Here is a 13663-nt window from a genome sequence, read left to right on the forward strand (position 1 = left end):
AGTTATTTATGTACGAAGTAGAAAATGTGTGTGATTGAGGTCAATGATATATACCATTTTAGAAAAATATGATTTAAAATATGATAAGGTATCCACAAATTTATATGATAATAATTCAGCATGCAAGCACAACTAAATGGATGATTCATAAAAAGAGATAGAACGAAGGGAGTATTGATGATGACATCAACGTGCAATAGATTCATTCGGGTGATAATGTGACTGATTTATTTACTAAGTCTCTACCACCTACAATTTTTTATAAGATGGTGTATAAGTTTGAGATGCGAAGATTCAAATATTTCGATTGATATTCTCATTAGGAAGAGTTAATACACGATGTAATTTTTCAACCTCAAAAGGCTTATACCAATAGTTTTTTCTTGTAATGTTTTTAATGAGGCATGCAGGATGCATACTACTAGATATGGATACTCTTTTTTCTTCAATGAAACTTTTTTAACAAGTTTTTTCTAGTAAGATTTTAATGAGACACATAATTTTTCAAATAAACATTCAAAAAGAGTGCTATAGACATATTTATGTTATAGTGAATATCTGTTATTAGATACTTTTAGAGAAAAATTAGGATTCATGGTTAGAGCTCAATATAGTTTTCCCCAATAAGGAGTTTCTCTCATTGAGTAATCCCTCAGTCTCTAATCCTTTAGAAATCTTATCTCTTATCCCTATTTTTCCCTTTTTATTGTATTATATAGTTTCATAACAAATTTAAAATTATAAATTATAATTTTAAATAACTGATTAAATTTCTTTGTTTCTTTAGTTAAGTTAGACCAAAAAAATTCAATTTGAAATGTGAAGTAGTTTAACTAAGTAATAAACTATTTATTAAAGTTGTGAAAATTATAGTTTGTTAAAAAAAAATTAATTAAATTTTATAGTGAATAAAAAGACTTGAAATATTAAAAAAAGACTTGTATTAAATATAAGACAATAATAAATATAATTCAACTGGGTTGCTTTCGTTATTTGATTTGTCATATCGCTTTAAATTTCTTATCCTTATCTGACTTTTTTTTATGATTTTACTGAGCCGATGGTCTTTTGAAAACAGTTGTCCTACCTTAGTAGGAGTCAGGTCTGTGTACACTTTACCCTCCCCAGACTCCACGTTGTGAAATTTCACTGGATTGTTGTTGTTGTTGTAATAAATATAATTCAAGACTAAAAACCTTAAATTTATTCAAATAAAATATAATGATACATAATTTGTATTACAAATATCAAAATAGCATCTAATATACACAACCAACTTCTAGAAATAGTTTGTTTCAACTAAGCCTCGATTATCATACTAATATATGTATTTTCATATAAAGAAGACTCCTCACTTCTTTCTCTCATTCAAAATCGTGTATGAGATTTTCATCTGACACGGCTCCTACGTGATTAAAGAAAAAAGAATCCATTTTTTTCTTTTTTGATTACCTTCCTCGCGTATGTATAAGACCAAATACGATTTCTAACAATGATTGCTAATCCTTAACTTTTTGAGGAATCCTTTATCAGTGGTTGTGAATAACTGATTTGGTCTTTTTCATATGAATTTCATATTTTTTTTCAAGTCTAGTATCATTTGCTCAAAAATATATTTTGAACTTAACAATAATGCTTGTTGGCTCAATGATTTCATATCATTACCATTATTATATTCAATTGAATCTAATTTGTCTTTCTAACGGACAGTTAATTTTTGGTGGCCTATAATTTTTTCGCTCGTCGTTGATTCAATTTCTGAACAACACCAATATTTTCAAGTTGTCGTGTGCCAATTAATAAATGTATGTGGTCCTCAATTTGAAATCTTATCGCGATAAAAATAGATTTTGAAGCTATTGATAATGCTTAATTTTTTTCTTAACATGCCTGCTATTTTTTTTCATATGCTTGCATTCAGTGTAATAATTGTAACATAGTGTTTGTTGTCAACTGTCATGTACTTTTCATAAATAAAATTTTCTTTTTTATGATTTTCAATTATTGTAATTTAAGTTTATTTTAAATTATTGATGATGAAATCTGTCATTTATCTTTAAATTTCTTTCAACAATTGAGTTTCATCATCTTGAAAGCTTTAGAGATGACCTATAGGTACCAACAATTAGAAGTAAATATACCCAATTTCATAACAAAGGAGAAAGAAGAAAGAAGAAAGAGAGAACTTCTAGTCTAGAATTATATTTGAGTGTTTGTGCATATATTAAGTTGAAATCTTGCGTTTGTAGTGTGAAAAACTAAAAACCTATAATTCTAAAAGTATTAGAGAATTTGTTAGTTAAAATTACCTATTCGCCCCTTGATCGTCTCGCTCTTCATATTTCTATATAATAGAAAAGAAATACAAGGTTTTTTGTTTTTCACTCATCTTTCATGGTTTAATCCTTGAAGTGAAGCAGTGATGAGTTTTTGCAGCGGCAAGCACGACTCTTATCATCATCTGTATCTGTTGTTGGTGACCCTCATACTCACAGCTACGACTGCCGCGGAAGATCCGTCTACAATCCTATCAAGATTCCAGCAGTACCTTCAGATCAATACAGCCCAACCACACCCCAACTACTATGAAGCCGCCCAATTTATAACCTCCCAGGCAAAGTTACTATCCCTCGAGTCCCAGACCCTGGAGTTCGTCAAGGGCAAACCTCTGATTCTCCTCAAATGGCCAGGCAACGACCCCACCCTCTCTTCCATCCTCCTCAACTCACATACCGATGTTGTCCCTTCCGAGCATCACAAGTGGACTCACCCACCTTTCTCTGCCCACTTAGATTCCACTACCGGCAACATCTTCGCCCGGGGTTCTCAGGATATGAAGTGTGTCGGCTTGCAGTACCTCGAGGCCATTCGCAAACTTAAAGCTTCGGGCTTCAGCCCCCTGCGCACCCTCTACCTCTCCTTCGTCCCCGACGAGGAGATCGGTGGAAATGATGGTGCCGGAAAGTTTGTTGACTCAGATGTCTTTGCCAAGATGAATGTTGGAATTGTACTTGACGAGGGCTTGCCCTCTCCCACTGACAACTATCGTGCATTCTATGGAGAGAAGTCCCCCTGGTGGCTGGTCGTTAAGGCTGTAGGTGCTCCTGGACATGGGGCTAAGCTCTACGATAATACTGCCATGGAGAATCTTCTTAAAAGCATTGAAACTATAAGGAGATTCAGGGCAGCGCAGTTTGATCTAGTTAAAGCCGGACAGAAAGCTGAAGGCGAAGTCATTTCCGTTAATATGGTCTTCTTGAAAGCTGGCACCCCTTCACCCTCTGTAAGTCAGTCTAGCTGTTTGATTCTGACCATTACTGCACTGGTGTTGCAAGAATGTTTGAATACTGCACTTCACTTCGTGATATTGTAGCACTTTGTGTGCCATTCCTCTTCTTGAGGAATTTGAGGAGTCTTTGAGTGAGCTTATTCATTCAATGCCATCAAATGCTGACTAGTAACCTTAAACACTATTTGATGGTGTTTACAATTCTGGAAAGTACTGAGATAAGAGTTTAATTGTTTCTTATAAATGAGCTTAAATGTACCTGATAAAAAAAAACTTAAATGTTGTTTATTAAGTAACAGAATTATTAATGTAGTTAAGTGAATGGAGATAAAGTTAACTCATATGACATTTGGTTTTTTTATTAAGCAGTTTGTCTTGATATGCATTTCCGAGGTTTAGTCTAACGAATATTTGAAGTGATCCGTAGCAGATTTAAGGTGTTTTACCTAACAACATTTTCTTGTCAAACAGTGGCCCGTTTTTCCTACACTTGTGAATCAGAACTGAGATAAGTTTAAGGTATGAACTTCTTTATTTCTGTGGCAGGGTTTTGTCATGAACCTGCAGCCATCTGAAGCCCAAGCAGGATTTGACATCAGAGTACCACCAACTGCAGATCAGGCATCCTTGGAGAGGCGAATAGCTGATGAATGGGCACCTTCTTCGCGTAACACGACTTTTGAGGTATTAGGAATATAACAATCCTCGCTTCTTCTTTTAGAGATAAACAACCTGTAATCCTGTTTGCTATACCTCAGTCCTTTGCCTAAGAGAAAACGGCCTAGAACAATTTACATTTAACTGTTCTCTTTTCTTTTGGTGAGGAGAAGGGGCGGATACGCTAAGGGAAATTGTCTCATGCCTTCCTTTTCCCCTTCCATTTTGAGATGAAGTGTTAGCATAGTAGCCTATTGACCAGCAATTTACTGAATCTTTGATTGAGTCTGTCTTCCAAGCTGTTACGATTAGTTTATGAAAGTAGAAAAGTCTAATCTAGAACTCCGAGAGTTTCTTCATTCTCAGCTTGTTCTCATCCTTTCCCTTTTTAGGCCCTTTAATCAGCCTTGTCTTGTGTCAGGTAAGGAAAGTATTCTCAAGTGAATAATGTAGGGTTTGGCAGGTCCAGCTGATTTGAACAAATTTAGTTGCTTTCATGCCCCAGAGAAGTCCTTTCAGTTTCTAGGTCCTTTAATCAGGTAAGGGAAGTATTCCGAAGTGAATAATAGAAGATTTGGCAGGTCCAACTGCTTTGAACAAAATTTAATTGTTTTCATTCCCCGGAGAAGTTCTTGTCTTACTAAACACATATGTAATGATTATCTAACTTCAATATTTGTTGCGTCAAAACGCACACACAAGTGCACGCGGTCGTACAAGTAATATAGTGACTCTTTTTAGAAGTCGGATGTCAAACCCTCAGGGACAAGATTGTTTAGCAAATAACTAACTCAAGTTAAACTACTAAGATGAATCATTTGCGATCGTAACTAAAGAAAGTTTATGTGTTGTAACATCTAATGTAAAGTAAATTGAGAGAGGACGCAAGTACTTGGGTTATCAACAATGAGAGGGGAATTTGGGGTCAAGGTATACTTCACATCATGTATAACACTAAGTTCTTTGTTGGTTAAGCTACCTATCCTAGTTGTTGATTCACGGGGTTGATAATATGGTTATGGTCTCCCGAGCTTTAACCTTCTACCAAAATTGGACGCTAAATACATCGTTGAGCGGGGATCGGCCATCCAATTCCGGTGCATTAAGTTATCTTCCATATTGAACCAAAAGAAGCAACTATCCTAGGCGCAAATCTCTCTCTAATTCTAATAGAAAAAAAGAACTCCTTCCTTATATCCTTCATTCCTTCGTTCTAACCAAAGGTTCCGACTCCCGAGTTCACAAAAGGTTTATAGATTTACTTTAATGGTAGCTAAGCATTAAATTAGTAAGAGCAAGAACATTAAAACAACCAATAATGATAAACAACAATAACCAACTCAAACAATGTTATACAATCTTGTTTCGTAGCCTCAACCCAAGAAACGAGGTTTCTAGCCGCTAATGATTTGAATAATATTGTATGGATTGAAGAATTCATACAAGAATTAAAGTAATGAAAAGAGCAAAGAAAGAACCCTAAAAAGTGCCTTCAAGGTGTCCAAGAAGTCCCCTCCAAAGTAGGTCTATTGAAATATCCCGTAAGTGTCCTTATTTATAGTAGAAAAGGAGTGCAAAAACACCGGTCCCAGGTCTGTGACACGGACTTATCGCGGACCTTGCTGCTTGAAAAGTCAAAAAACACTGTCCAAGTCCGTGACACGGACTTGGTTCACTGTGCAGTGCATTTTTTGGCTTCAACTTCTATTTTCTTTGAGTTTTCATCATTTTTCATTTATCCATTAGCTTTAGCTTCAACTCCAATGCATTCCATTTTCAAGATTAACTGTCTCCAAATTAAGCTCAATTCATAAGCAATTCCATCCTACACACAAGCTAATCACATATGTTTGATGGACGAAATTACTACAAAACATGAGACTACAATAGAATTTATTCTTGAACTAAGCTATAATATGGGTAATAAATGGCATTTGGATATATAAATACGCCCAAGATCAATATCTTAGTATTTGTTTCTTTGGCCCCAACTAGTTTGGGATTGAGACGTAGTTGTAGTAGTTTTTGCTTCTTCAAGACCAAACCTGAATGATCCATTGTGGGATTTGTCATTATGTCCATGTCATTATTAACTATTATGTTCCATCAACTTCCTTCATTACCTTTCTGATGACTACAACTTGTGTCCTTCAGCGTATTCATTCATTCATATGTTGTATCTTTCTACTTTAGTATGTGCATGAATACATTACTACTTCAAGGCCTGCTACGCTTGAACTGTATGATGTGAAATGCTAGTTACACATGGATGTCTCATTTAAAGGATATCCTTGCAAGCATAGACAGACAGTTTTTGAAAGAGCACGACAATGCTCTAAATATATCTGGATGTGCAGCATATGATTGATGTGCATGCTGAGGAAATTCATAAATGAAATCACTTTCCTCGTTTACATACTATTTGAGATTTCATTTCCCCCAACCTCTTCAATCCAGGAGGCTGTTAAATAGGTAAAGATTATGTGCCTCTTAATGGCAGCAGTTTTAATCATCTTCTGAAGGAACTAAAAAAAATTAGACTCAAAATTATAAATGGAAATTTGGTCAAATATTAAGTTATCTTGAGGTCAGAGACTGATTGCTTCCTTTAATATATCTCCTACAAGTTTACGATATTATGCTGTCGTGTTCCTATTATTAATGAACTAATTCTTATTTGTTAGACAACAGGATTCCTTAAAAGGCTAGTAAAAAGGATAAATCACCTGAGTTGATTTTCCTGTTTGCTTTTGGAGAGGTGAAGAAGAATCGTTGCACTATGTTTTTAAAAAAAATGATAAGAAAATTTGCTACATCAATTTTTTTCAGAAGACAAATTAATGAGCTCAATCTTACTAGAGAGGTTGGTCAAATAGACCCTCCAAAAGTGTGGAAATAGTTATCTGAGTGTCTGAGAAATGCAATATCCTGCTGGGACCTTTGAATAGCCTGGCTTTTAGGGAGAGTATCTGAGTAACATGACTTAGCTTTTGTTGTTTTGTTGTTTTGTTGTCTTGAGTTTAAACACGTGTTATCATTTGAGGGACCTTTTGTCTGAAACTCTTAAGCTAGCTAATGTGAAAGGACCATACCATCACTGCCTCTTCCAAAAATTGTAGATGGATGGCAAATACCTTGCTACCATGAATCCACGTCCTCAACCATCCCAACCTTTTGAATTCTGTAGGTGGATAATAATAGTTTCCCAAGTCATCTTTAGTTATACTACTTGATAGAGCAGTCTATTTGAACAATATTTAGAAGTGCAGTATGTTAATTTAAGAGACTGGACAATGCCCTTGCTCTTGGACAGTTCAAGCAAAAGGTGAATGTGAATGACAAGTTTGGAAGGCCAGCTGTTACAGCTGTTGACAGTTCCAATATTTGGTGGGCACTGTTTGAAGAAGCTATCATCAAAGCTAATGCCAGACTTGGAAAACCAGAAATATTTCCTGCATCAACAGATGCACGCTATTTTCGGGAGCGAGGCCTGCCAGCAATAGGATTTTCTCCGATGGCAAACACTCCCATTCTTCTTCACGGCCACAACGAGGTGAGCATTACTTAATATTACTTATTTGGTGGCACATTGTTTTGTATCTGCATACACACTCACACGGAGTTTTCCGAACCTATTAAATATACTCTTAATATGAGAAAATCAAAAGAATAATTTGAGAAATCCAAAAGAAAGGATGCAGAATGTAATGCAACGGCTATGGTTGCTGTTTACCAGATCAACTCTTTGGTGCATATTAGCAAACATTTAGAGGAGGCTGAATTCTTGCATGACCGCAGAAATGATGTAAATTTGATTGGACTTGAAAATTGTGTTCACTTGTTTAAATAGTTTTGTTTTATTTGGTGGAAATCCTGACTTTGGCCTATGGTTAATATGCATTCTCTTTTGCTGCAGTTTTTGAACAAGGATGAGTATTTGAAAGGTATTGATGTTTATGAGTCAATAATCAAAACATATGCATCTTATATTCAGCATCAAAGAGATGATGCTTCGAGAGAGGAATTGTGAGCAAGTTGTATTGAAGAAACCTTGAGCTCATTTTGTCTTGTAGTATTGTATCAGTGAAGGCCGCAGAGCTGTTGGAAGTGTCTCCAACAGCTTTCTGCTGTATGAATAAACAACATGTATATTTCATGATCATTGAAGAACAGTGCTATGTAATAGTTAAGCAATGACGAGAAAAACATTGGGCAGGCAAACGAAATGTCAAAGCTTAGCCTGGCTTGGAAATGAATGAATGAAAAGAGACGGAGGAAATAGAAGAATTGTGCATTTATCAAAACGACTAAATATCAAGCTGTGTCTTTTCTTCCAATATATATTCCATGCAAATGTCATGAGTGCTATATATTCCGTGCAAATGTCATTAGTGCTATATATTCCGTGCAAATGTCATTAGTGCTATACATTCCGTGCAAATATCATTAGTGCTAAGTGTAGATTTACATTTGAACTACTGTATTTAGCTGCGCTTCGCGTGGTTATAAGAACAGAGGATATATTTTTATTAATTAATGACGCTACTTGATAAATATTCTAAAAAATAATGTAATAAAAGAGAGATACAAATTAATTATGATTCTGATATTACCTATTCAGAAAAATTGCTAAAAAAAATTTACATGCATTTTCAATTTAAAATTGTTGATGAAAAAACAAAAATACAAAGGTTAACATGAAAAGTTTTTAGTTAATTGACAATCTAGTTATCATAGTCTCATACTAAATTCAATGATTCTTATAGCAATATTCTTGGTTCAACCAACAACATTAAATCTACTGGATCATAAATTATTTTTTGTATAAATGACTCCATAATAAAAAGAAATAAATATAAATATATATTTTTTTCGATATTCGATGCTTGTACCGACATAGTTATGAACGAAATTCAAAAGTTAGAGAGATTTTTTTTTATATTCGATACTCATATCGCACTCATTTAATGCATATTTTTGTCACATATAGAACATTGCAAGAAGAGGAAGTTGAGATAGTGAAACATTACCATTGAGATTATACTTACAATAGAAAATAAAAAAATTAAACACATAACGTAAAATGAAATGTAAAAGATAAGTCATGATATTATTTAATGACTTGATGTGATACTTACCTACTCTAATCTTATGAAGATTATCCGAGTGACAAAGAAATGTAGAAAAAGGTACCAAAATTTGGAAATTTTTTTCCACATATATATATATATATATAATAGAATAACTCAGTAGCTTCTAGTCGTGTTGCTTGCCTTTGTCGAACTGCCTTTGACTCCTTGGCGGGCTTTGACCTGCTTTCCTTCACCCAATATATGTTACTCACAAATAGAATTTTGAAAGTCAAATAATTTTTTTTATTATTTTAAATATTTGAGTTATTAATTATTTTGATTTATAGTATTTTTTTACATAATTTCAGATAATATATGTTGCTCGTTCAGTCTCAAAACAACTACTAAGAAAATAGTAAAAATAATGTGATAACCTAAATACAATCAACAAGTGAATTTTATGTTCATCTGGCATGTTTAATTTTGCCTAGTATGAAGTAGCCTAATTCAAGCAGCTCTAAGATTATACTTGTTCATCTTTTACCTTATACTTAATTATAGGAGGTTCTAATTTGGTGCATATTTGGTATATCAGTAAGGTCTGACTTGAATTATATATCAAAGGGTTATTTCAATAATCTAATTCAAGCAGCTCTAAGATTATACTTGTTCATCTTTTACCTTATACTTAATTATAGGAGGTTCTAATTTGGTGCATATTTGATATATCGGTAAGGTCTGACTTGAATTATATATCAAAGGGTTATTTCAATAATCTAAAATAGTAGGGTGAAGATCACTTGATTTGCACCGTTAATATCTTTGAACACATCCAATTTTTCTCTCTCTATCATGAAATGATGGCATGGTGATTAAAATAGACAATCATTTGATATTTTCTTCTCTCTTATCAATTCTAAGTGAATCTGCGTACATTTTACCATTTTCAAATAATTAATTATGTAAAAATATAGAAGACAAATAAATTGAAATGAAAAAAATACTAAATATAAATGGAGGGGGGAAATAAGTAAATATGTAAAACGGAAAAGAGTTTAAAATACCCTCGAACTATTGAAAATGGTACAAAAATGCCCCTCATTCATCTATTGGACCTAAAAAAATGAGGAATTAAATTATTTTGTTATATGGTTTCAAACCAAGAACCCTTGACATATAACATCAGGCTTGAACCATCAAGCCAAGCTGCTCATGTGTGAGGGAAGCACATAGCTGAAGCACATATGTTGACTGCCAGTTGTGTGCTTCTTCACACTTCTATATAGTAATAATATATATATATATATATATATTATGCACGAAATTCAAAAGTTAGAGAGATTTTTTTTAAAATTATTTATTTCGATATTCGATACTCGTATCACTCATTTAATGCATATTTCTGTCGCATATAGAGCATTGCGAGAAGAGATAATTAAGTTGAGATAGTGAAACATTACCGTTGAGGTTATACTTTTACAATAGAAAATAAAAAAATTAAACACATAACATAAAATGAGATGTAAAATATATATATATATATATATATATATATATATATATATAAGAGAATAACTCAGCAGTTTCTGGTCATATTTCTTGCTTGAGCAGCTTCCAGCTGAAGCAGGCAGCTGGTCATTGACGTGTCTACTTATATTTATTTTTGTATTTTTTATTTTAATTTCTTTTTTACTCTTTTGGAATATGTTATATATTAAAAAATTAAATGCAAAGTATTATAAATTACACTGATTAGCAATTTCAAAATTTTATGTAAAAAGTACAATAAATCACAATAATTAACAACTTAAATTGGGACGGAGGAAGTAACATATATTATTTGAAATGATGTAAAAGACATAATAACTCACAATAATTACCAACTTAAAAATTTAAAAGACATAGACAAAATCTAAATGGGTCTTGAAATTTTATCAGTACCACATAAATTGAGAAAAAGAGAGTAACATACATTATTTGAAATATATATAAAAGGTACTGTAAACCACAATAATTAATAATCTAAAATATTTTTTAAAAAAATAAAATTTTGATGTGACAAAAATGGAACAAAATAAATAATATGTATTAAATCAAATGATATAAAGTGTATAAATCATAATAATTATCAATTTTAAAAACATGAAAAAAAATATTTTCAATATCACATAAATCGAGAGAAAAAAATAACATATATTGGGCCCGTGCTAGTACATTCTCTTATGACTAGTATATATATATGTGCGTAATATCTATTTTTCAGTACTTTTAAATATTGAATTCACTCTCTTTCAAAACAAGCTCTGGTATATATATATATAGGATGATAAAAATTTGACAACATTAATATAATTATTCCTATTATTTCAATGTTATCATGGTAGTTATTAAAAATAAATTGGAGCAATAACTCTCCAAGAGATAACTCTTTCTTTGATGTGGAAAAAAAATAAAAGAAACGTTGTGTGTTTTAATAATAATAAATTAAATATACATTAATCATACATTCACACTTTTTATGGTAGAAAGAAAAAAGAAAGATCTGATTCTTTGTTATTCTTATTCACACTCCATTTGTGTTGTTGGAATTTATATATATATATATATATATATATATATATATATATATATATATATATATATATATATATATATATATATATATGTCCTTTCTTTTAACACTTTTAACATAATTTGTTATTAAGCGAATTAAATAATGAATTTTGAAGTTTTTCTCAATAAATAAGAGATAAAGAAATTGTTTTGATTTAAATTCTCTACAACACATTTTTTACTATAGGATCAAATGACCATATTCTCATAATTTGTATTTTGTTATGTTTCTTGAAATACCCCTTATTTGATCCCTTACTTTACTATACATGTAAATTTGATCATATTTTTATAACAAAATTTTATAATGCCTTTATTTATAGGACAATATGGAATATTGAATGACATCATGAACATGACTATTAGTATAATTTAGGAGTTATGATCATTAAAAGTCATGAAAGTAATATGAATAAATGAAGAAGTAGTAATTGACATATTCATTTTTATATAATAATAAGAAATAAATAAATAAATAAATAGGAAAAATTGTCAAAAAAATGAGAAAAAGGATAAATAGAATTCTTGGCCAAAGAGATGTGTCACATCACGTTTTTATTTATCTAGATAATTCCTACGTTGGTAAAAAAAAAAGTAAATTGAGAGAGAAAAACAACTTTACTTAATTATTTTTATCTTAATCAGATACTTTTACATTTCGAATTCAAACCCAATAGATTGTAGTAGTGATCTCTGAAAATCTCAAAAACTTGAGAGCTTCTAGCAATAATAAAAGTATGTATATATATATTGGCACAATTAACTTTACATTCTCATGTTCTATCATTATAATTATTAAAAGTTGATCCACACAGCTACAAATTATATATACATACTTTCTCGAGTAGCATACATGCATGTATATATGTTGACATCCTTTTTTGTTTTTATTTTAAAAAAAATTCCAAGCCTAAAAACACAATAAGTTAACCTTACAACAACAATAACAAAAAACATAAAAATGAATTTAACTAATCAAATAAAAAAAATGTCTAATTATTAGTTAAAACTGAAATAAGGACCCTGTTATCAACATAACATAATACAATTGTCCAAAAACTACAAATAGAAACAAAAAGCAAAAATAATCAAAATCATTAGAAACTACAAAAGAAGTAGAAATAGAAAACATATCTCTACAAGCTACAAAAAGAAGCAAAGAGAAAAAATCAAATAATTTTCTTTTAAAAAATTCATGATTCGTACCATCAGGAATCCAAAAATAATAAATATATTAGACATATCAAATTATTTTACCTCATAAAATTAAACTATGCGAGAATGTATAATAATCTTTATTATAGATCTCTCCTGCAAAATCAAATAAAAAAAGACAAAACAATGACCAACAAAAAAGACAAAAGATGAAGCATAAGAAAAAATAAAAATAAAATAATCATCATATAAGTCTCAAAATAGATTTTTATAAGTGTGATTTTAAGGAGTCATCAATTTGTATATTAAATTATTTGAGGATTATGAATAGGAGAGTTAAGAGTTATGGACATTACTAATATTAGTTGAGAGTAGAATCTATGTATTAAGGAGATGATTTTATAAAATAAAATAATTGAAAGAAATAAAAATAAAACGCCAAAGAAATGAAAAAAAAGCTAAATATGATGAAGGTCATGGAGAGGTGGCGCATCACCTTGCCTATGATCCTTCTTTATATGTGTATATAGATTTATATTGAGAGATACAACTAACTATTGAAGTCTTGAGTTGCAATCAACCAGAAGTGTTGTTAACTCATCATTTTGTGGCATGTAAAATGGGTTAAAGGGTGGATTCTTAATGGAATTGAATATTTAAAATTCATATGATTTCGGGCTCGACAATTTTTCTTTATTAAAATTAAGGGTAAATTTGTGCTAGAAGTATAATAAGAGGGATATATATATATATATATATATATATATATATATATATATATATATATATATATATATATAGGTTGAAAATATGACGTGAAGGGGATCATTTGATTTGGAACTCGTCATGTTTTCCTACGATTAATGGTAAATTTGTG

The 13663-nt window shown here is 31.3% G+C and overlaps 1 protein-coding gene across 1 annotated transcript; it reads left to right on the forward strand.

Moving 5' to 3' along the window:
- The first annotated feature begins 2309 nt into the window (after positions 1-2309).
- Positions 2310-8283, forward strand: LOC129885239 (uncharacterized). Its single transcript, XM_055959442.1, has 4 exons — positions 2310-3283; positions 3836-3973; positions 7260-7499; positions 7863-8283. Exons 1-4 carry the CDS (start codon positions 2423-2425, stop codon positions 7974-7976), a joined length of 1353 nt encoding a protein of 450 aa, XP_055815417.1. The 5' UTR covers positions 2310-2422; the 3' UTR covers positions 7977-8283.
- Positions 8284-13663: the final 5380 nt, after the last annotated feature.

Source organism: Solanum dulcamara, chromosome 4 (assembly GCF_947179165.1).
Source record: "Solanum dulcamara chromosome 4, daSolDulc1.2, whole genome shotgun sequence".
Taxonomy (NCBI): Eukaryota; Viridiplantae; Streptophyta; class Magnoliopsida; order Solanales; family Solanaceae; genus Solanum; species Solanum dulcamara.

What these genes read in the sequence shown, in the direction of transcription:
- LOC129885239 (XM_055959442.1), top strand. Translation starts at nt 2,423, where the DNA reads ATGAGTTTTTGCAGCGGCAAGCACGACTCTTATCATCATCTGTATCTG. An exon ending in CTGGCACCCCTTCACCCTCT is followed by an intron (nt 3,284 to 3,835) that starts GTAAGTCAGTCT and finishes TTTCTGTGGCAG; the next exon opens with GGTTTTGTCATGAACCTGCA. An exon ending in CGCGTAACACGACTTTTGAG is followed by an intron (nt 3,974 to 7,259) that starts GTATTAGGAATA and finishes GCTCTTGGACAG; the next exon opens with TTCAAGCAAAAGGTGAATGT.